General features: G+C 41.1%; 1 protein-coding gene across 1 annotated transcript in view; it reads left to right on the forward strand.

The window, feature by feature from the left end:
• The window catches only part of PPEF1 (protein phosphatase with EF-hand domain 1), a gene marked incomplete at both ends in the record, with an annotated part of 123,834 nt that extends 119,705 nt beyond the window's left edge, over window positions 1–4,129 (forward strand). The window contains 3 exons of the mRNA XM_082864221.1: window positions 1,153–1,316; window positions 2,932–3,016; window positions 3,921–4,129. Of these exons, the coding sequence (XP_082720347.1) occupies window positions 1,153–1,316; window positions 2,932–3,016; window positions 3,921–4,129 (458 nt within the window). The remainder of the gene's footprint in view (window positions 1–1,152; window positions 1,317–2,931; window positions 3,017–3,920) is intronic.
• Between the last annotated feature and the right edge of the window lie 19,633 nt (window positions 4,130–23,762).

The following is a 23,762-nucleotide window of genomic DNA, read 5'->3' on the forward strand; positions in this document are numbered from 1 at the left end:
CATGCGGACTCGAGTGCAGGCTCAGTAGTTGTGGCGCACGGGCTTAGTTGCTCCACTGCATGTGGGATCTTCCCGGACCAGGGCTCAAACCCGTGTCCCCTGCATTGGCAGGCGGATTCTTAACCACTGCGCCACCAGGGAAGCCCCCTGGCTACTCTTTCTTGACAGCAGTTTGGCGATATATATCAAAAGGCTTAAAAATGTACATACCCTTTGATCCAGCAATTCCACTTCTAGGAATGATCCTAAGAAAATAATGGAATAGTTTCACAGCCGTTAAAAGAATGATGTAGATCTATGTTTATTAATGTAGATGCATGTCCATGATTTATTGTAAGTAAAAAATCAGGCTAGAATATATATGTTTGTTATGTGTGTGTGTTGCCATATGTAATACACGTATGTAAAACATGGTATAAAGTATATTTGGCTTTAAGAAAGGTAAAATATATATACATTTATATATACATGTTTATATACATGGAAGAACATATCTTTAATAATCAGAAAAAATAAAGGTATTTATATTTCAAAAAACTACATATAATTTTAGGGGATGAAAGGATATTACCTGGGAAAATGAGACATGAACAATATGCCCAAATGTTAAAAATAAAAGTAATCTTTTATCCTTTATATCCTTTTGTGTTTTCAAATCTTCTCTTATAAACATACCTTACTTTGTTAATAAGAAAAGCAGGGCTTCCCTGGTGGCGCAGTGGTTGAGGGTCCGCCTGCCGATGCAGGGGACGTGGGTTCGTGCCCCGGTCCGGGAAGATCCCACATGCCGCGGAGCGGCTGGGCCCGTGAGCCATGGCCGCTGAGCCTGCGCGTCCGGAGCCTGTGCTCCGCAACGAGAGAGGCCACAGCAGTGAGAGGCCCGCGTACCACAAAAAAAAAAAAAAAAAAAAAGGGGAAAAAATATAGTATACCCAAATTCTGATTGCTTACCCATAACAGTAAAGGAAAGATTTGCAGAACCCCAAAGGTTATTCTTCCCTCAGAGTCGGGTGGTCTGGTAGGACAGATCATAAAGGGGAGCAGAGGCACCCAGGCCTCAAAACCAAGGCTGTCTGCTTGCTCCATTGATGAGGTTGCATTTTTTATCAAATTATCAACCAATTATATGGGCTTTGTTGCTGTTGTCGTTAGGAAAACTTTCTGTGGGCCAGTGGGCTTTTTCCATGGAGAACGTTTTGGGGCTGAACTTGCCATGGAGATCCCTGAGTTCACATCTGGTAACCACAGACAAAGATGGAAATATTGACTACATGTCCAGCTTCCAGGATATCCACATTCAGAAACCTGTGAAAGAGGTAAGTGAAACACAGCCCCCGGCTAAAACCTGGCTGGCGTCAAACAGCCTTTGGACGACTTTTAAGAGTTCCTTAGTTCTTTGAAAAGTTGGGAGTGGAATCGTCTAATGGGTGGGCATGGCACTCTTAGGAAAGACCTAAGGGGGATCTTCCAGATACATTGTGATCTGTTCAGGAAGTTTGTGTGTTCTAAGGATAGGCAAAAAGAAAAAAGAAGAAAAGTCTTCTGCAAGCAAATCTGTGTCACATATGTGATTCTTCTCTTAAGTGCTGTCCACCAGAAGGGCATATATGACATCTATTCTTTCATATAATACTCTTTAAAATACTCAACATACTCCTATTAACTGTCAGTAAGTATAGACTTACTGATATGACATCTTATACCTTAAAGAATTTTAAAATTTAGAATTTCTTATTAAAATGGGAATACCCCAGGGAGAGTTGTCAGACCCCCAGTACTTATTAGTTAACAACCCATCAGCAATTAGTTATAATATTGGGCTGAAAGTGAGTTGATGGGAACTAGAACTGGGGTGATTGTTTGCAGGAGAGTTGAGAAGTTGAGCAGGAAAAGGGAAGTAAAACTGCACGTGGGAAACTAAAATATCCACAGAAAGGAGGCTTTTGGCTTCACTTGAGAGACATTTTACCATGGTGGCTAAGCTCCTAGGCCTTGGCTTCAGGCCAAGATTCAAATCCCACTTACCAGCTATGTGAACCTTGGGAAACTTACTTTACCTCTCTGTCTTCCGGCCTGTAAAATGGGCATAATAATAGTTCTGTTCCTTGGGGCTATTGTTGAGGTGTTGCAGTTTTCTTATGACAGGGCCGAAAGTAAGCTCATGACACGAGATGAATTATGCCGAGGCACAGCAGTAGAGGGCTGCCGCTCGCTCAGGCAGTACAGCGCCGTCTGTCCTGCTGTGGTAGCTCTTATTTAAGCATTATCTATGTTTTCATTTTAAGACTTGTTTTCTTAACATTCCAGAAATGCCAAAGCAGAAACATATGCTTTTATTGATTATACAAGCAGCAATGGGCTTTCTTGAAGACATGCCGTGCTTCGTCCTTGAGCGCAAAAGCAGCACAAGGACATTTCCTTGTGTTCCCACCATTCTCATTATACTGAGGACATCTCATGGATCAGTGCCCAAAGCACTCAATGCTTCTTCGCAGGCCCCCGGTTTGCCGGGGGGTGGGGTGGGGGAGCTCAAAGCATCCAGGACTGTTTGCAATTCTGGCTTATTCGCATGCCCCCGGTTTGCTGGGGGCGGGCTCATGGGTCACCTCTCCTTTCCATGTCCTCAGTTATTCCACTACATTGAGGACTGAATTAAATAATCCATAGAAGCTGTCAGTGCAGAGCCTGGCACACAGATTCGCTTTGGCCCGTCCCCTAAGGAACAGAGACTGCAGGCGCTACAGAACGCAAGAGCATGGTCTTTTATCTGATTTAAGAGGGTTGGGCCTCCAAGGAAGGCCTTGCCTTCTCAAATTTCTATCTAAATCACATACTTCGAATTGGTGACCATGTTGTGTGTTTGTTACTTTTACTAAAATTGACCTGTTATAAATTCTATATGTCTTAACACTTAGACAGTTTTTATTTTAGGTTCAGTCTACTCTGATTGAAACAGTGTACAGATACCGATCTGACCTGCAAATCATCTTTAATGTCATTGACTCTAATCACTCAGGTAGGTTCACTTTGATTGGTTCAGTAGCAATAGAAAGCAAAGGCTAGTCTGTTTTTTTAAACCAGAATTCTGTTTTCATCTATTGCATTCTTCATCCAAACTTGATTTAACTCAGGGGTGGGGGGTAGGGACAAACTCATGTTTAATATTATTGTGTTTTTTAGTTTGGCCACAGACTCTCTATTCGAGTCCATATAGTATAGGCTTATATATCCATTAGTCAGACAAGAATAGCTCCTTTTATAAATCACCAGCACAGATGAAAAGATAATTCACTGTCCATTTAAAAATTGTACTTATTCCTGGCAATAAAAATCATTCCTAGAGTTCTGATTCTGTTTTGGGGAGTAAGAACTCATTTTCTGCTTAGCTTTGATGTGCAGTTATTTATTTTCAAACTTAAAAAAAAATCATCAGATAATCCCCAACTGCAGAGACCATTGAATACCAAAAAACCAATAATCAAAACACAAAAGTAAATTACTGCCTATAGAAAATGGCAGAGCCACTGTCTGCAATCCTCTTTTTGAGTCCCAGGGTTAATTCTCCCTCTGCTTTGATGTAGCTCTCCTCTGCCCTCCTTCCATGTCCCTCTCCCTTAGGTTTTAGATCTTGTAATTTCTATACTACATATAGTACCACACCTACAATCTCCCCCGCCCCATTCCTTCACTGTTCACTCATTCCAGCTTTAGAAGAATAATCTCAGGATCACTTGGTAGTTGAAAGTGACATATTGTTTCTTATATTTACAATCTTACTTTTCCATTGCCTTCAGTGTCTCGATGGTCAGGCATGTTAGTGAGCTGCTAATTGGGACTATTCAGTCAGTATGGCTTTCCCCACCCCTCTCTAAGGTGGGTCTTAAAATGAACACTCATGACCTTCTCCTATATTCTTTTAGGCCTGATCTCCATGGAAGAATTTCGTAGCATATGGAAACTTTTCAAAAGTCACTACCGTGTCTGTGTTGATGATTCCCAGTTAGATCAGCTCACCGAAAGGATGGACTTAAACAAAGATGGAAGCATTGATTTTAATGAGTTTTTAAAGGCTTTCTATGTAGTGCATAAATTTGACAAGTTGAGTAAATCAGACACCAAGGTTGCTTAACAAGAATTAGGGCTTTCTCTCCTTGTAAACAGTTGGCCCAAATCACTGACACAATCTTTGCCACGACCCTTGAAATTCATAGTGAGTAGTAGAGAAAAGTAGACCCCAATTCACACCATGAGCAGATGTATAATGTGGGTATTGGAAGTCCCTAGTAAACTGCTATTGGTAAGACTAGGTTAAATGTCAGCTGATAGGATTTGGCTCCAGTGGCGGGACTCACACACTGCCAGGTAGTAACTGGATTTGAGCCTAGTGTTGGTCTCTTGGATGCCACCTAACCAGGAGACCTGAGCAGTTTGTAAACATATTGAAAAGAACCCAATGAATACCAGAGGAAAGTTCAACATCTGTGAGTGGTTGAGGGATGGGAGGAGGAATACCAAACTATTAAAAATATTTCCATCTTTAAACTGTAATCTTCTTTGGAGATATCATAAACCAGTGATTTTCAGCTGTGAGGGAACCACCTTCAGGGATGGGGGCCATATCAGAATCTTCGGGGGGAAGCTGTGGGAGTGTATTGTTTGAAAAAGCGTATTTTTTTCTTGTCTGTTGGAGATAGAAAGTGAGTACATTCAGACTGAGCCCTATAGTTAATATGGCTTGACACCTTCACTGGTAAGATGGGGCCTTGGTGATGCATACGTTGTGCAATTTATTCTGCCATTCTGATGGCCTATCAAACATAATAAGAGATTTCTGTTTGAAGGTGAGTATATGTTTCATTTTCTTCTTGAAGTTTGAGAACTTTAAGATCTATGAATATGCCAGGTTAGATATCCTGCTACACACACCAGAAATAATGGATCACATATAACAAATATCTTTTAAAAATGCATAGCTGAGCTGGCAAGTAAGTAAAGGAAACCCCAGGGGCAGGGGGGACTTCCCTGGTGGCTCAGTGGATAAGAATCCGCCTGCCAGTGCAGGGGACACAGGTTCGATCCCTGGTCCAAGAAGATCCCACGTGCCACGGAGCACATAAGCCCGTGCACCACAACTACTGAGCCTGTGCTCTAGAGCCCGCTAGCCACAACTACTGAGCCTGTGTGCCACAACTACTGAAGCCTGTGTGCTGCAACTACTGAAGCCTGCGCGCCTAGAGCCCATGCTCCACAAGAGAAGCCACCACAATGAGAAGTCCGTGCACTGCAACAGAGAGTAGCCCCTGCTCACCACAACTAGAGAAAGCCTGTCTGCAGCAATGAAGACCCAACACAGCCAAAAATGAATAAAATTAAAAAAGAAACCCCAAGGTTAGGAAAAAAGAGAGCATAATTAAAATCATAGCAATATTAACTTTGGACAGGATAGACTTTAAGGCAAAGAATAATATCATTAGGTATAAAAAGGTCATTACTGAATGCTAAAAGGAATGATTCACCAGGAAGATGTAATAGTTTATGAACTGATATGCATCTAAAAAATTAGAGCTTTAAAATTGATAGTGCAAAAGTTGACATAACTAATAGGAGAAATTGATAGAGGGAGATTTTTAATATACCTCTGTCAGTAATTGAGCACGTAATAAAAAACTTGTGTATAGAAAATTGGACAACCCAGTTAATCCACCTGATCATGCATGTATATGTATACTCTGCAATCAGTTTCAGAGAATACACATTATTTCCAAGCACTTATGGAACATTTATAAAAACTGATCATGTATTAGACCACAAAACATATCTCAAATACTAAGCAATCAGTTAACAAAGATACTACATTTTCTGGTCATTGTGCATAATTTTCCTGGGGAAAAATATAATTTACTAATGCTAACTCAAGAACAATAGGAGGGGCTAAAGAGACACATAACCATTAAAGAATGTGTCTGTTTGGCTAGGCTGAACTACATTTCTCAGAATTCCCCTTCTTGTATGTTTCTGGTTAAGGTGGGCCACAGTGGAGATTCCTGAGAGAGGTGGAAGGCAAAGAGAAGTGGCAACCATTGTGTAGCTCCCACACGCTCCTGCTGAGCTGCCGATTCACCTTGTGGGTGTGAAGCAGCAGCTAGGCCTGCAATTGCTCTACAGTCCCCTGGCTCCCCTGTTAGCTGCTCCGATTCCCGGGACCACTGTGTGTGTTTAGCTCCGTGATGGCCGCCCGGGCCAGGTGTGTGTGTTTAGCGCCATGATGCGATTCTTGGGCCAGGTGTGTGTGTTTAGCGCCATGATGCGATTCTCCGGCCAGGTGTGTGTGTTTAGCGCCATGATGAGGTTTCTCGGGCCCAGTGTGCGTGTTGACCGCCATGATGAAGGGCCCTGGCTTTTTCAGGTCGCCAAGGCCTCAGGCTTTAGTCCGTTCTTGTGGCGTGCCAGCTTGTGCCTGTGGGTTTGAGCCTGCTCCGGATCTTCCCTGACTGCCTGCCCTGTGGACTTCGAGCTCCGGAATCAGGTATGGTGTCAACAGCCTTACGGAGCCTGCTTAGCCAGCTCCCACATTTGCACAAGCCACTTCAACTGTTTATACACACACACGCAGACACACACGCACACGTATATATATCTCCTACTGGCTTGGCCTCTGGTTGAACCCTGATTGATACAGAATTTGGTACTGAGAGTGGTTCTGGAAAAACAGAATCTTAAAAAAACGTGTGCTCTGAATGTGTATAAGCTGACGCTTGCAGAGCTTCTGCTGCATTATCTCACGTGAAAATCCACTGCTCATCCCGGAATAGTTGTTTTAAGAAACGTCCAATCTCTGGCACAACCAGATGAGTCTTTTTTTGTTGCTTCCTGAATGTCATTTGGTTATTTATTCTCGGGCTTCCTCCTGCAACTCTCATTTTCTCCCTTGGGTTTCTAATCCCTGCAATTAATTATATGCCTTTGTTGGAAATTTTACCTAAAAACGTCCTTTGATTTTACTAAAGATTATCATTTAATGTTGTAAACTTATGCCTGACACGAGTTGTGCTTAACCACACTTCAGTTTTACAAAGTATGTATATATACGTATATGTATATATTTTTAAAATTTATATGTATAGAGTTGTGAAATATCATTTTTAATTTATATTTCTTAATTGCAAATGAGATTGAGCATCTTTTCATTAGTTTGTTGGTCAGTCTGTTTTCTAAGAAAATGCTTATTCTTATCCTTTGCTCATTTTTCTAATAGCTATTTGTCTTTTTCTTACTGATGTCTAGGAACTTTAAAGCCCTTCTTGGTACGAATTCTCTGTTCTTGATTTGGGAAGCAGATATCTTTTTTTTTTTTAACATCTTTATTGGGGTATAATTGCTTTACAATGGTGTGTTAGTTTCTGCTTTATAACAAAGTGAATCAGTTATACATATACATATGTTCCCATATCTCTTCCCTCTTGCGTCTCCCTCCCTATCCCACCCCTCCAGGCGGTCACAAAGCACCAAAACACCGAGCTGATCTCCCGGGAAGCAGATATCTTATCCCAGTCTGTGACTTGATTTTTCACTTCCTTTCTGACATATGTTTTCAACTAAGTTTTAAATTTCAATTTGTTTTATTTCAATTTATCAGTCTTTTCCTTTATAATTTGTGCTTTTTGCATCTTGTCTAAAAACAAAAATATCCTTTCCAACTCTGGAAATACCGTAAAGATACAGTGGATCCTTACTTGTGGATTTTGTATTTGCAAATTCACCTACTCCCTAAAATTTATGTGTAACGCAAAATGAATATTTACGGTGGTCATGTGCAAAGGAGTGAGTTTATTTTGAGTTGTACACATTCCCAGCTGTGGTGGGACAAGGCGACGTTCTGCCTTCTTGTGTCTGCTCTCATACTGTAAACAAGTGACCTTTTTGAGGTGTATTTAGTGCCTTGTTTTTTGCATTTTTATGCTTTTTTGTTGGCGATCTCGGTGTCTAAAATAGCCCCATGTGTACTGCTGAAGTACTATCTAGTGTTCCTAAATGCAAGAAGGCTGTGAGGTGCCTTAAGAAGAAAATATGTGTATTAGGTAAGGTTCACTCAGGCCTGAGTTATGGTGCTGCTGTGAGTTCAGTATTAATGAATCAACAATATATATTAAATGAGTTGTCTTTAAACAGAAGCACACATAAAACAAGGTTATGTTATTGATCAGCCGACTGAAATGTTGTGACCATAGGCTCGCAAGGACCAAACCCTGTATTTCACAAAGGAGCGATGCTTCAGTATTCACTAATTCATTATATAGCGATTATATAGAACATAACTACTGCAAATAACGAGAATCAATTATATTCTCTAAAAGTTCCATATATTCCCTAAAAGTTCGTAATTTCATAGGGTTTAGTTCTATTCATAAGATCTGATTGCTTCCTTTCTAGTCTTCAGTCATTTTATGTGTATTTCTTTTATAATCTCTTTCTGTTTCTCTCTCTGTATTTGGAGCTCCTGGGGGTAGAAATGGATGTTTCTTGTACGTGCAGACTTGAACAGGTTGGACTGTTCACTCAGGGGCTTTGACATTTTTTATTGTGAACTCATTATTAGCAGGGCTTATATTTTTTTCTGTGAAAATCCCGTGGTATTTGGGTTGTGGGAGCATCTCTTCAGAGAAGTTTTTTGTTTGCTTCTGCTTCGTGTGTCAGGAGTATCACTGCTTGAGGAATAAATCTTGCATTACTTTTTCGTCTGCAGTTTCTGCACTATGTGGGTAGAGTAAAAGTGATGTGAATTGAGGTCCTGTGGTTTTGAATTCTCGGAGAGCTTTTCTTTTTTTTCTCTCACCCAAAGCCCTATGTCCTGTGGTCTCTCTTGTTTTTAAATCCTTTCATAAACGGAATAGTCTTTTGAGGGTCTTGGCTTTATATAAAGTTCTCAGTTCCAATTCCCTACCTCCCAAAGCCCGAAGCTTCATTTGCTACCCCTGTGTGGGAATTAACACCAAACCCCTATAGGTTTTAGAGACAAATACCGCCTAGTAGCTCAAGCACTTACCCCTGTGCTTTTTCACTTCCCTCTTTGTTTCTGGCACCTGGGGATTTGCCTTTATTTTTCGTGACCTTAGCTGTACATTTAAATGTAATTATGTTACATTTTACTCAGTACTTACAGGTGATTATAGTAAAAGAATGTTCAGGTTGTCTGAGTCCACCATATTGCTAAAAGCTGAGAAATAGACTCTTTGTATCCACTGCTATTTGTTCATAATCTTGAGACTTCATATTTTTACCTGGACAGTGTTCATAATATGACATGGGGCTTGAATTATGCAACATGTGTCATTTACTGGGTCTCAATTTTTAAACTTTGTTAGAACTTATTTCTAAATAATTTTCTTCTTTACTGTTTTTTTTTAACATAAATAGGACCATATTATACAATCTTTAAAAGACAGGGGCACACTTTTTTTTCTTCTACCTTTCCTCCCCCAACATAAGCATGGCCCTCACCTAGGGAAGTCATGTTAACTTCCTATATGGCCTCTTCCATATTTTTATCTGTCCCATATAGACCTATATAGAGCTAAATATGTCCTCATATACACATATATTTACATATACAGTACTACATAATCAAGGTGGTTTATTGTTACATGCTCTATAAAAATGGTATTTTAGTATACATAATTTTCTGCGTTCTGCTTTTCTCAACCAACAATACCTAGTTGAGATCCCTGTAAGCTGTAATTCTTTTTCTTTTTTTTAATGTACAAATCATGAGTGTACTGCTTGGTGAATTTCCACAATGAATACACCTATGTAACCAGCACCCAGATCAAGAAACAACATTACCAGTGTCCCAGAATCCCCCTCATGCCTCCTTCCGTATACCCCGCTCTACCCCAACCTGGCGGTAACCATCATCCTGACTTGTAACAGCATAGATTTTCTTTTAAGCCTGTTTTATGCTTTATACAAATGGAACCATTCAGTACTTACTCCTTTTTTTTTTTTTTTTTTTGTGGTACGTGGGCTTCTCACTGTTGTGGCCTCTCCCGTTGCGGAGCACAGGCTCCAGACGCGCAGGCTCAGCGGCCATGGCTCACGGGCCCAGCCGCTCCGTGGCATGTGGGATCTTCCCGGACCGGGACACAAACCCGTGTCCCCTGCATTGGCAGGCAGACTCTCAACCACTGTGCCACCAGGGAAGCCCCATACTCCTTTTTAATGATATATTTGTGACATTCGTAATGTATGTAGTTATAGTTTGTTCATTCTGGTTACTGTATAATATCCTATTGTGTGAATATACCAGAATTTATCCATTCTACTGATAGGCTTTGGGGTTATTATGGACAGTGCTGCCAGGAATGTTTTTGTCCATTAATTTATTCTTTTTAATGGCTATTATAATTTAGTGCTATGAAGGATCACCCTTTATTCAGCTATCCTGCTTTTTTTTTTTTAATACAATTTTCTTTTTTTCCCGGCTACACCATGAGGCATCCCTGACCAGGGATCGAATCCGTGCCCCCTGCAGTGGAAGGCAGAGTCTTAACCACTGGACCATCGGGGAAGTCCCTGTTTTCTGTCTTTTATTAGAATATTTTAAGTTTCCTTTTATGGGTCTATGTTTCTCATATTAAATTTCTTCCTAAATATGTTATCATTTTGGGCCACTATTATAAATGAAAAACTTAACCCCATTTGCATTTCTAGGTAGTTATTGTTAGAGTAAAAAATTCTATTGTAATATATCTGATATCCAGCCTTCTTACCAAATATTGTTATTAATTTTAAAAGTTTTTTAATAGTGTTTTTTGGGTTTTCAGTGTAGGCAGTTATAGTATGAGCAGACAGATCTAATTTATATATCTTCTTTCAAGGCTACCAGAGATAGGAAACAAAAATACAGAATGCCCAGTTAGATATGAATTTCAGATAAACAATAAATTTTTAGAATAAGACTGTCTGGAAATATATATTGCATGGGACATACTTATCCTAAAAATGTATTCATTGTTCATTTGAAATTCAAATTTAACTGGGTGTTCCGTATTTTGTCTGGCAACCCTCCACTTCTTTCCCAAAGATTATACCTGTCTTATTTTCTTTACATGTTGCATTCGATGACACCTCTAAGACAGTGTTTCTTACCCCAGGTTGCATTAACATCAGCCAGAAAGCTTTTAAAAAAATTTCTAGTGCCAGGCCCCTATGGTCAGAGATTGAATTGGTATATATTTTGGAAAGCTTTCCAGATGATTCTTATAGGCATGCGGGGTTGAGAACTACTACGGCCTTAAAGCAGTGTTAAATAATAATGGTGTTAGTGTGCATCCCTGTCTCCTCCATGATTTTAATTAAATATTTTTAGTGTTTTGACATTTAAAATAATTTTTGTTGGTTTTTGATGAATATCCTTAGTTTCCATCTATTCCTATTTTCCTTAAAGTTTTAATTAGGAATGGCTGATTTTAGCATCTATTAATATGCTTATATTTTCTCTTAGTTTTTTGATATAAAGACTCATATTGTGGGCTTCCCTGGTGGCGCAATGGTTAGGAATCTGCCTGCCAATGCAGGGGACACGGGTTCAAGCCCTGGTCCGGGAAGATCCCACATGCCACGGAGCAACTAAGCCCGTGTGCCACAACTACTGAGCCTGCGCTCTAGAGCCCGCAAGCCATAACTACTGAAGCCCGTGCTCCTAAAGCTCGTGCTCTGCGACAAGAGAAGCCTGGGCACCGCAACAAAGAGTAGCTCCCACTCGCGGCAACTAGAGAAAGCCCGCGAGCAGCAACAAAGACCCAATGCAGCCAAAAATAAATTTTAAAAAAATTTAATTAAAAAAAAGACTCATATTGCTAGGTTTCTTCATATTGAAGCACTTTCTAATTTTTAATTTCATATCTGAGTCTATTTCCTACTATTTTTTTAGACTTTGCATCTATATTTATAAATGAAATTGAGATTGAGAATTTGTTATTGTTGAAATTAGCTTTGTCTGGTTTTGGTATATAAGTTATGCTGGCCTTGTGGGGAACTGGAGAACCTTATATCTTTCTTCCTACTGCCTGAAATAGTTAAATCCTTGCTACTCAAAGTGGGGTCCATGAACCAACAGCATCCGCCTCCCCTGGGAACTGGTTAGAAATGCAGAGTCTTGGGCCCATCTCAGACCTGATGGATCCAAATCGGCATTTTGACAAGGGCCCCACATCACTTGTGTACACATTCAGTTTGAGAGAAGCAGGTGCAAAGAGCATCAGACTCATTAGTCCACAAAAGGTTAGATAAAATTCAGCTGTGGGCTTAGGTGGTCTTGGTGCCTTTTTCATGGTGGACAGCTACTCTCCTTTTCAATCTCGTCCATGGCAAATGATCTTGATAGGTTGGTCTATTTTGGTGGCTTCAGTTTTGCGAAGGAATCATCCATTTCCTGTATATTGTTCACATTTACTTGTTGCTGTTGTTTTTTGTTTTTATGACTTACTGTATTTTTTATGTCAATGACTCGTAAGGTTTCTAATGTCATAACATGGGCGTTTTTATCATCCCCAGCTTATAAATAAAGAAGCTGATAAGTTAAAAAACCACTAGGTCCCATTTTGTTATAATATGCTACGGGCAAGACATAACATGGTTTTTCATATTCTGAAGTCTGAACCCCTAGACACTTGTGTTCCATGGCTGGCCATCTTTTTGTTGTTGTTGTTGTTGTTAGTTTCTGCTTTATAAATATAACAAAGTGAATCAGCTATACATATACATATATCCCCATATCTCTTCCCTCTTGCGTCTCCCTCCCTCCCACCCTCCGTATCCCACCCCTCTAGGTGGTCACAAAGCACTGAGCTGCTCTCCCTGTGCTATGCAGCTGCTTCCCACTAGCTATCTATTTTACATTTGGTACTGTATATATGTCCACACTACCACTCTCGTAGTTCCCGTTGTTTTTGGTGTCTGTCCCCAGTGGCTAAGGTTGGTTCAGTGGGTTGTGTAGGCTTCCTGGTGGAGGGGACTAGTGCCTGTGTTCTGGTGGGTGAGGCTGGATCTTGTGTTTTGGGTGGGCGGGACCACGTCCGGTGGTATGTTTTGGGGTGTCTCTGACCTTATGATTTTAGGCAGCCTCTCTGCTAATGGGTGAGGTTGTGCTCCTGTCTTGCTAGTGTTTTGGCATAACGTGTCCAGCACTGTAGCTTGCTGGTCGTTTAGTGGAGCTGGGTCTTGGCATTGAGATGGAGACCTCTGGGAGATTTTCGCTGTTTGATATTGCATGCAGCTGGGAAGTCTCTGGTGGACCAGTGTCCTGAACTCGGTTCTCCTACCTCAGAGGCACAGGCCTGACGCCCGGCTGGAGCACCAAGAGCCTGTCATCCACACGGCTCAGAATAAAAGGGGGAAAGAAAGAAAGAGAGAAAAAATAAAGTTATTAAAATAAAAAATATTTATTAAAAATTAATAAAATAGAAAGATGCTGTTTCTTATAGTTCTTTTAATTTCTACTAAATATGTGTTTTTGTTATCTTTCTTATTCCTCCTCTTGTGAACTTCTGCTGCTTTCTTTTTCCCTTGATCTGCCTTGCAAGGGGGCTTGCAAGACACTATTGCTTGTCTTTTGTAAGTTCCAGCTTTTGCATTTATTTTTCCTTTGAACTATTTTGGGGGAGGGGTATTTGTTCACTGTTAGAGCTTTTACTTGTACTAATATTCTCTTCTAATTTCTGTTCATTATTTTGCTGTTCTTTTTCTAATTTTTTTAAGATTCGTATAGGTCTTTCATTGCTAGACATTTTAAAAAATGAAGGGGCTTCCCTGGTAGTGCAGTGGTTAAGAATCCACCTGCCAATGCAGGGGACAGGGATTCGAGCCTTGGTCCAGGAAGTTCCCACATGCTGCAGAGCAACTAAGCCCATGTGCCACAACTACTGAGCCTGTGCTCTACAGCCTGTGAGCCACAACTACTGAGCCTGCGTGCTGCAGCTACTGAAGCCCGCGTGCCTAGAGCCCATGCTCTGCAACAAGAGAAGCCACTGCAGTAAGGAGCCCGCGTACTGCAAGGAAGAGCAGCCCCTGCTCGCCACAATTAGAAAAAAGCCAGTGCACAGCAACGAAGAGCTAATGCAGCCAAAAATAAATAAATAAATAATTTTAAATAAAACAATGAAGATATTTAAGGCAATAAATTTTCCTCTAAGTCCTGCTTTCACTGTGTCCTGTAAGTTTCAGTATGAAATGTTCCCTTTTTCATTAGTTTCTAGGCAGTAATTCCCCTTTTAATTTCCTCTTTAAGGGGTTTCTAGTGGAATGTTTCTTTCCACATTTAAAATAGTTCATAGTTTTAAATGTCACTCTTTCATTATTTCTTACAGTTTTAGTAAGATTTTCTTCATCGCCATGTCCCTGACCTATTTCTGTAAATGTTTCATGTACATACAAACAAAATGTATTTTTCCATTTGAAGAATGCCAGGCTCTCTATGTATTTGTTACCCCAGTTTAGTAGTTGCATCAATCATTTCATCTATGCTTCTACTAACTTTTTCCTTATTAGATGTATATAGTTCTGAAAGAGGTGAATTGAAGCATCCCACTAACACTGCATTTTTATTCTATTTGCATTTATGTAGTTTGGTTTCTTTGCCTTGTGATTTTAGCATCTATGTCATTTAATGCACATAAGTTTATAAAGACGATATGTTCTTTAAAAAATTTTTTTTTATTTTTGGCTGCATTGGGTGTTTGTTGCTGCACGTGGGCTTTCTCTAGTTGTGGTGAGCAGGGGCTCGTTGCAGTGCGTGGGCTTCTCGTTGCGGTGGCTTCTCTTGTTGCGGAGCACTGGCTCTAGGTGCATGGGCTTCAGTGGCACGCAGGCTCAGTAGTTGTGGCTCGCGGGCTGTAGAGCACAGGCTCAGTAGGTGTGGTGCATGGTCTTAGTTGCTCCGCGGCATGTGGGATTTTCCCAGACCAGGGCTCACACTCATGTCCCCTGCATTGGCAGGTGGATTCTTAACCACTGTGCGACCAGGGAAGCCCTAAAGATGATATGTTCTTAATTGTGTATTTTTATCATACACAGTGTTGCTTTTTGATCCTGTTTAGTGTTTGAGCCTTAATTTTCTCCTTACCTCTGGTATTCCTGTTTTCTTCTCCTTTTTTTTTTTTCTTTTTTGTCTGGGTTGGGTCTTTGTTGCTGCATGGGGGCATTCTCATCCTCCTTTCTTCTTTTTTTTTGAATTTTATTTTATTTATTTTTTTATACAGCGGGTTCTTATTAGTCATCCATTTTATACACATCAGTGTATCCATGTCAATCCCAATCTCCCAATTCATCCCTCCACCACCACCCCCCCGCCACTTTCCCCCCTTGGTGTCCACACATTTGTTCTCTACATCTGTGTCTCTATTTCTGCCCTGCAAACCAGTTCATCTGTACCATTTTTCTAGGTTCCATGTATATGTGTTAATATGCAATATTTGTTTTTCTCTTTCTAACTTACTTCACTCTGTATGACAGTCTCTGGATTCATCCACATCTCTACAAATGACTCAATTTCGTTCCTTTTTATGGCTGAGTAATATTCCATCATATATATGTACCACATCTTCTTTATCCATTTGTCTGTCAATGGGCATTAAGGTTTCTTCCATGTCTTGGCTATTGTAAATAGTGCCACAATGAACATTGGGGTGCATGTGTCTTTTTGAATTATGGTTTTCTCTGGGTATATGCCCAGTAGTGGGATTGCTGGGTCATATGGTAATTCTATTTTTAGTTGTTTAAGCAACCTCCATACTGTTCTCCATAGTGGCTGTATCAATTTACATTCCCACCAACACTGCAAGAGGGTTCCCTTTTCTCCTCACCCTCTCCAGCATTTGTAGATTTTCTGATGATGCCCATTCTAACTGGTGTGAGGTGATACCTCATTGTAGTTTTGATTTCCATTTCTCTAATAACTAGTGATGGTGAGCAGCTTTTCATGTGCTTTTTGGCCATCCTCTTTGGAGAAATGTCTATTTAGGTCTTCTGCCCATTTTCGGATTGTGTTGTTTGTTTCTTTAATTTTGAGCTGCATGAGCTGTTTATATATTTTGGAGATTAATCCTTTGTCCATTTATTTGTTTGCAAGTATTTTCTCCCATTCTGAGTGTTGTCTTTTCGTCGTGTTTCTAGTTTCCTTTGCTTTACAAAAGCTTTTAAGTTTCATTAGGTCACATTTGTTTATTTTTGTTTTTATTTCCATTACTCTAGGAGGTGGATCAAAAAAGATCTTGCTGTGATTTATGTCAAAGAGTGTTCTTGCTTTGTTTTCCTCTAAGAGTTTTATAGTGTCCGGTCTTACATTTAGGTCTCAAATCCATTTTGAGTTTATTTTTGTGTATAGTGTTAGGGAGTGTTCTAATTTCATCCTTTTACATATAACTGTCTAGTTTTCCCAGCACAACTTATTGAAGAGACTTTTCTCCATTGTATATCCTAGCCTCCTTTTTCATAGATTAGTTAACCATAGATGTATGGGCATGTATGTATCTCTGGGCTTTCTATCCTGTTCCAGTGATCTATATTTCTGATTTTGTGCCAGTACCATATTGTCTTGATTACTGTAGCTTTGTAGTATAGTCTGAAGTCAGGGAGTCTGATTCCTCCAGCTCTGTTTTTTTTCCCTCAAGACTGCTTTGGCTACTCTGGGTCTTTTGTGTCTCCATACAAATTTTAAGATTTTTTGTTCTACTCCTGGAGAAAATGCCATTGGTAATTTGATAGGGATTGCATTCAATCTGTAGATTGCTTTGGGTAGTGTAGTCATTTTCACAGTATTGATTCTTCCAATATAAGAACATGGTATATCTCTCCATCTGTTGGTATCATCTTTAATTTCTTTCATCAGTGTCTTATAGTTTTCTGCATATAGGTCTTTTGTCTCCCTAGGAAGGTTTATTCCTTGGTATTTTATGCTTTTTGTTGCAATGGTAAATGGGAGTGTTTCCTTAATTTCTCTTTCAGATTTTTCATCATTAGGGTATAGGAATGTAAGAGATTTCTGTGCATTAATTTTGTATCCTGCAACTTTACCAAATGCATTGATTAGCTCTAGTAGTTTTCTGGTGGCATTTTTAGGATTCTCTATGTATAGTATCATGTCATCTGCAGACAGTGACAGTTTTACTTCTTCTTTTCCAATTTGTATTCCTTTTATTTCTTTTTCTTCTCTGATTGCCGTGGCTAGGACTTCCAAAACTATGTGGAATAATAGTGGTGAGAGTGGACATCCTTGTCTTGTTCCTGATCTTAGAGGAAATGCTCTGTTTTTCACCATTGAGAATGATGTTTGCTGTGGGTTTGTCGTATATGGCCTTTATTATATTGAGGAAGGTTTCCTCTGTGCCCACCTTCTGGAGAGTTTTTATCATAAATGGGTGTTGAATTTTGTAAGAAGCTTTTTCTCTGTCTATTGAGATGATCATATGGTTTTTATTCTTCAGTTTGTTAATATGGTATATCACTTTGATTGATTTGCGTATATTGAAGAATCCTTGCATCCCTGGGATAAATCCCACTTGATCATGGTGTATGATCCTTTTAATGTGTTGTTGGATTCTGTTTGCTAGTATTTTGTTGAGGATTTTTGCATCTATATTCATCAGTGATATTGGTCTGTAATTTTCTTTTTTTGTAGTATCTTTGTCTGGTTTTGGTATCAGGGTGAGGGTAGCTTCATAGAATGAGTTTGGGAGTGTTCCTTCCTCTGCAGTTTTGGATGAGTTTGAGAAGGATGGGTGTTAGCTCTTCTCTAAATGTTTGATAGGATTCACATGTGAAGCCCTCTGGGCCTGGACTTTTGTTTTTTGGAAGATCTTTAATCACAGTTTCAATTTCATTACTTGTGATTGGTCTGGTCATATTTTGTATTTCTTCCTGGTTCAGTCTTGGAAGGTTATACCTTTCTAAGAATTTGTCCATTTCTTTCAGGTTGTCCATTTTATTGGCATAGAGTTGCTTGTAGTAGTCTCTTAGGGTGCTTTGTATTTCTGTGGTGTCTGTTGTAACTTCTCCTTTTTCATTTGTAATTTTATTGATTTGAGTCCTCTCCCTCTTTTTCTTGATGAGTCTGGCTAATGGTTTATCAATTTTGCTTATCTTCTCAAAGAACCAGCTTTTAGTTTTACTGATCTTTGCTTTTGTTTCCTTTGTTTCTATTTCATTTATTTCTGCTCTGATCTGTGTGATTTCTTTCCTTCTGCTAAGTTTGTGTTTTGTTCTTCTTTCTCTAGTTCCTTTAGTGTAAGGTTAGATTGTTTATTTGAGATTTTTCTTGTTTCTTGAGGTAGGCTATAAACTTCCCTCTTAGCACTGCTCTTGCTACATCCCATAGGTTTTGGATTGTCGTGTTTTCATTGTCATTTGTCTCTAGGTATTTTTTGATTTCCTCTTTGATTTCTTCAGTGATCTCTTGATTATTTAGTAACGTATTGTTTTTAGCCTCCATGTGTTTGTGTTTCGTACGGTTTTTTCCCGGTAATTCATTTCTAATCTCATAACGTTGTGGTCAGAAAAGATGCTTGATATGATGTCAGTTTTCTTAAATTTATGAGGCTTGATTTGTGACTCAAGATGTGATCTATCCTGGAGAATGTTCCATGCACACTTGAGAAGAAAGTGTAATCTGCTCTTTTTGGATGGAATGTCCTATATATATCAATTAAATCCATCTGGCCTATTGTGTCATTTAAAGCTTGTGTTTCCTTATTAATTTTCTGTTTGGTTGATCTGTCCATTGGTGTAAGTGAGGTGTTAAAGTCCCCCACTATTACGGTGTTACTGTCGATTTCCTTTTTTACAGCTGTTAGCATTTGCCTTATGTATTGAGGTGCTCCTATGTTGGACGCATATATATTTATAATTGTTATATCTTCTTCTTGGATTGATCCCTTGATCATTACATAGTGTCCTTCCTTGTCTCTTGTAACATTCTTTATTTTAAAGTCTATTTTATCTGATAGGAGTATTGCTACTCCAGCTTTCTTTTGATTTCCATTTGCATGGAATATCTTTTTCCATCCCCTCACTTTCAGTCTGTATGTGTCCCTAGGTCTGAAGTGGGTCTCTTGTAGACAGTATATATATGGGTCTTGTTTTTGTATCCATTCAGCAAGCCTGTGTCCTTTGGTTGGAGCATTTAATCCATTCACATTTAAGGTAATTATGGATATGTATATTCCTATGACCATTTTCTTAATTGTTTTAGGTTTGTTTTTGTAGGTCCATTTCTTCTCTTGTGTTTCCCACTTAGAGAAGCTCCTTTAGCATTTGTTGTAGAGCTGGTTTGGTGGTGCTGAATTCTCTTAGCTTTTGCTTGTCTGTAAAGCTTTTGATTTCTCCATGAAATCTGAATGAGATCCTTGCTGGGTAGAGTAATCTTGGTTGTAGGTTCTTCCCTATCATCACTTTAAGTATATCATGCCACTCCCTTCTGGCTTGTAGAGTTTCTGCTGAGAAATCAGCTGTTAACCTTATGGGAGTTCCCTTGTATGTTATTTGTCGTTTTTCCCTTGCTGCTTTCAGTCATTTTTCTTTGTCTTTAATTTTTGCCAGTTTGATTACTATGTGTCTCGGTGTGTTTCTCCTTGGGTTTATCCTGTATGGGACTCTCTGCACTTCCTGGACTTGGGTGGCTATTTCCTTTCCCATGTTAGGGAAGTTTTTGACTATAATCTCTTCAAATATTTTTTCTGGTCCTTTCTCTCTCTCTCTTCACCTTCTGGGACCCCTATAATGCAAATGTTTTTGCATTTAATGTTGTCCCAGAGGTCTCTTAGGCTCTCTTCATTTATTTTCATTCTGTTTTCTTTATTCTGTTCCTCAGCAGTGAATTCCACCATTCTGTCTTCCAAGTCACTTATCCGTTCTTCTGCCTCAGTTATTCTGCTATTGATTCCTTTTAGTGTAGTTTTCATTTCAGTTATTGTATTGTTCATCTCTGTTTGTTTGTTCTGTAATACTTCTAGGTCTTTGTTAAACATTTCTTGCATCTTCTCACTGTTTGCCTCCATTTTTTTCCCGAGGTCCTGAATCATCTTCACTATCATTATTCTGAATTCTTTTTCTGGAAGGTTGCCTATCTCCACTTCATTTAGTTGTTTTTCTGGGGTTTTGTCTTGTTCCTTCATCTGGTACTTAGCCCTCTGCCTTTTCATCTTGTCTATCTTTCTGTGAACGTGGTTTTTGTTCCACAGGCTGCAGGATTGTAGTTCTCCTTGCTTCTGCTGTCTGCCCTCTGGTGGGTGAGGCTATCTAAGAGGCTTGTGCAGGTTTCCTGGTGGGATGGACTGGTGATGGGTAGAGCTGGCTGTTGCTTTGGTGGGTAGAGCTCAGTAAAACTTTAATCCGCCTGTCTGCTGATGGGTGGGGCTGGTTTCCCTCCCTGTTGGTTGTTTGGCCTGAGGCGACCCAACACTGGAGCCTACCCGGGCTCTTTGGTGGGGCTAAGGGCGGACTCTTGGAGGGCTCACTCCAAGGAGTACTTCCCAGGACTCCTGCTGCCAGTGTCCTTGTTCTCAGGGTGAGACACAGCCACCCCACACCTCTGCAGGAGACCCTCCAACACTAGCAGGTAGGTCTGGTTCAGTCTCCTATGGGGTCACTGCTCCTTCCCTTGGGTCCCGATGCGCACACTACTTTGTGTGTGCCTTCCAAGAATGGGGTCTCTGTTTCCCCCAGTCCTGTCAAAGTCCTGCAATCAAATCCCGCTAGCCTTCCAAGTCTGATTCTCTAGGAAATCCTCCTCCCGTTGCCAGAGCTGCTGATTGTGAAGTCTGACGTGGGGCTCAGAACCTTCACTCCAGTGGGTGGACTTCTGTGGTATAAATGTTCTCCAGTTTGTGAGTCACCCACCCAGCAGTTATGGGATTTGATTTTATTGTGATAGCGCCCCTCCTACTGTCTCATTGTGGCTTTTCCTTTGTCTTTGGATGTGGGGTATCTTTTTCAATGAGTTCCAGTGTCTTCCTGTCGATGATTGTTCAGCAGTTAGTTGTGATTCTGGTGTTCTCTCAAGAGGGAGTGAGAGCACGTCCGTCTACTCTGCCATCTTGAACCAATCTCGTGATTTATTACTCTCTTACTCATCGAAATTGTTACTAAAATTTAAGAGCTTTCAAGACAAGAAATTTAGTGGGAGTTCCCTGGTGGCCTAGTGGTTAGGATTCCGGGCTTTCAGTCCTGTGACCCAGATTGAGTCCTTGGTTGGGGAACTGAGATCCCTCAAGTGCACGGCGCAGCCTTGGGTCCTTGGGTTGTAGATAGGCACTTTTCCACTGTGTGCTCCAATGACCTTTTTAAGTGCATGGGGCTGGCGAGCAGGGAGGTAAAAGGACGGTGGAAAGCCTGCTTTCTTCTTGTTGGCATTTTTTCTGATATCTTTTTGGCATCTTATTTTCGATCTTTGTCAGTTTGTTTTTCCTCTAAGCAGCATACACCTGGATTTTTTAAAAAATTTTTATTATTATTATTTTTTGCGGCACGCGGGCCTCTCACTCTTGTGGCCTCTCCTGTTGCGGAACACAGGCTCCGGACACGCAGGCTCAGCGGCCATGGCTCACGGGCCCAGCCGCTCCGCGGCATGTGGGATCCTCCTGGACCGGGGCACGAACCCGTGTCCCCCGCATCGGCAGGCGGACCCCCAACCACTGTGCCACCAGGGAAGCCCCTGGATTTTTATTTTTAACTTTGACAATCTTTGTATTTTATTGGGTGAATTCAGTTTAATCAACTTTGCTGAATTGACCGATAGACTCAATTTAACTTTACTCATCTTGCTCTGTGTTTATTTATTAAATTGTTGTTTTATTCATATTTTCTAGTTTAAGTTGCCATTCATTACATTTTCCCCCTTATTGGGCTTCCCTGGTGGCGCAGTGGTTGATAGTCCGCCTGCTGATGCAGGGGACACGGGTTTGTGACCCGGTCCGGGAGGATCCCACATGCTGCGGAGCGGCTGGGTCCATGAGCCATGGCCGCTGGGCCTGCGTGTCCGGAGCCTGTGCTCCACAACAGGAGAGGCCACAACAGTGAGAGGCCCGCGTACCGCAAAAACAAGCAAACAAACAAACATTTTCCTTCTTATTGATACCTACTATGAGTAAATCGACGTCTAATGGAACCTAAAGTTGTATAGGTTTTGTTTTATTTTTAAGCCTTTCACAGATTTTGAAGTGACAAAGGAGCAGAGATAAATTCATGGAATTGAAAATCAAAATGATGTCCCTTTGACTCTAATCCAAGTGGTCTTTCCACAATACCAGAGATTTAGAACAAAGCCAAGAATTTGTAACTAAATAAACATGGCTCATGCTCAAGTCAGCTTAGGGTCAGGGTCTGTCCCTCTCTCGGGGTACATCTGTGAGGTATGTTCATGTCTAATGAGCGAGAACTGAGCATCTCAGGTGGGAAGCGTGGCTCCACAGGCTTGGTATGGCTAGAACTGCAGGCCTGTTGGCTGTGTACTCCAGGAGGACCCTTAGGAAGGCCCTGGATTTCCTGCCCTTCTAGAATGAGTCTTTACCACTAGAGAGGCACTCCCTTAGACTCTGAGCGTCTTAGGACAGGGGCAGAGCTTTGGGCTCTGTGTCTAGAGGTCTAGAAAGGTGCCATTCTGGGGGCCCCTATGGCTTTTGGGGCTGTCACCAAGGGAAGAGGGCCCCAAGTTATCAGAGTGGATAGTCTCTGCCTTGGGCATAGGCTCGAGGCCCTGTTCCCAGCATCAGCAATTAGGTCCCTTCTTCTTCCACACTGCTGCCTCCTTGGGTCCTTACCCAGCCATTATCCTGGGGGGCTTAGACTGCCATGCTGGGATCAGAGCACACAGCTCTCCTCCTGGGGTCTCTGGACCTCTTGGGAGGGCAGTCATCTTAACAGGAGGCCATGAGATGTTGTCATTTTATAAAGCCTTCCAGAGACTGTTCATGGAGCTCTGATAAGTCATCTTGGGCCAATAAAAATGTCACGTTTCTTTGCTTTTGGCAGGAATCCCAGCTCCTCATCTTGGGCACAGCATTTATCCCTTGCACAGAAACTTCATTTGGCCATTATGTTGGTCTCCAATTAATAAATTACAGAAGAAAAAATTAACTTATTACTTGCAGCATGGTAGATAAAATCTTTCAAAGCATAGGGAACATGGGGTGATAGTAAAAAGACCCCCATTGGAAAAAGTTGGGGATCCCTGAGGCCACTTACATGTTGGGTCTAAGTAGATGAAATAGCTCTTCATTCAAAAGCTCCCAGGGAATCCACAGTCAGAGCGGGGCACCTGCTCCCCCTGCCACTAGCCCCCTGCGTTTGGTGTGAGGGTCCAAATGAGGTGACAGTGTTGGAACTTGCTGTAGCCTGAACGTGTGCTGAGTGATGAGGGTGGTTGCCTCGTGGTTGTGGGGACTCTGCCTACACAGCCTGGTGTGGCTCAAAGTGGCAGGTGGTCCCTCTTCACCTGCCTGCACTGCAAGTCTCCCAAGGTGCGAAACCTGCTTCCCTCTCCAGTTGTGTCAGTGCAGGAGGGCCCCTCAGGGAACACATGGAAGAGCACTGGATGGGGAGTCAGAAAATGGCTCTGCCGCACTGGGTTGCTAACGTGCGTGACATGCATTTCCCCACCCGCAACCAACTTGACCGGACAGGTTGCAGGGGAAGGCCCTGTGGCTCCCACAGCCTGTGAATCCTACCTCTGCCAGGTCTCTGGCCTGTGGCTGTCTGTAAAGCACGTGTGGCCCTGC

This window comes from Leucopleurus acutus (genome assembly GCF_964270905.1).
Source record: "Leucopleurus acutus genome assembly, chromosome: X".
In the NCBI taxonomy this organism is placed as follows: domain Eukaryota; kingdom Metazoa; phylum Chordata; class Mammalia; order Artiodactyla; family Delphinidae; genus Leucopleurus; species Leucopleurus acutus.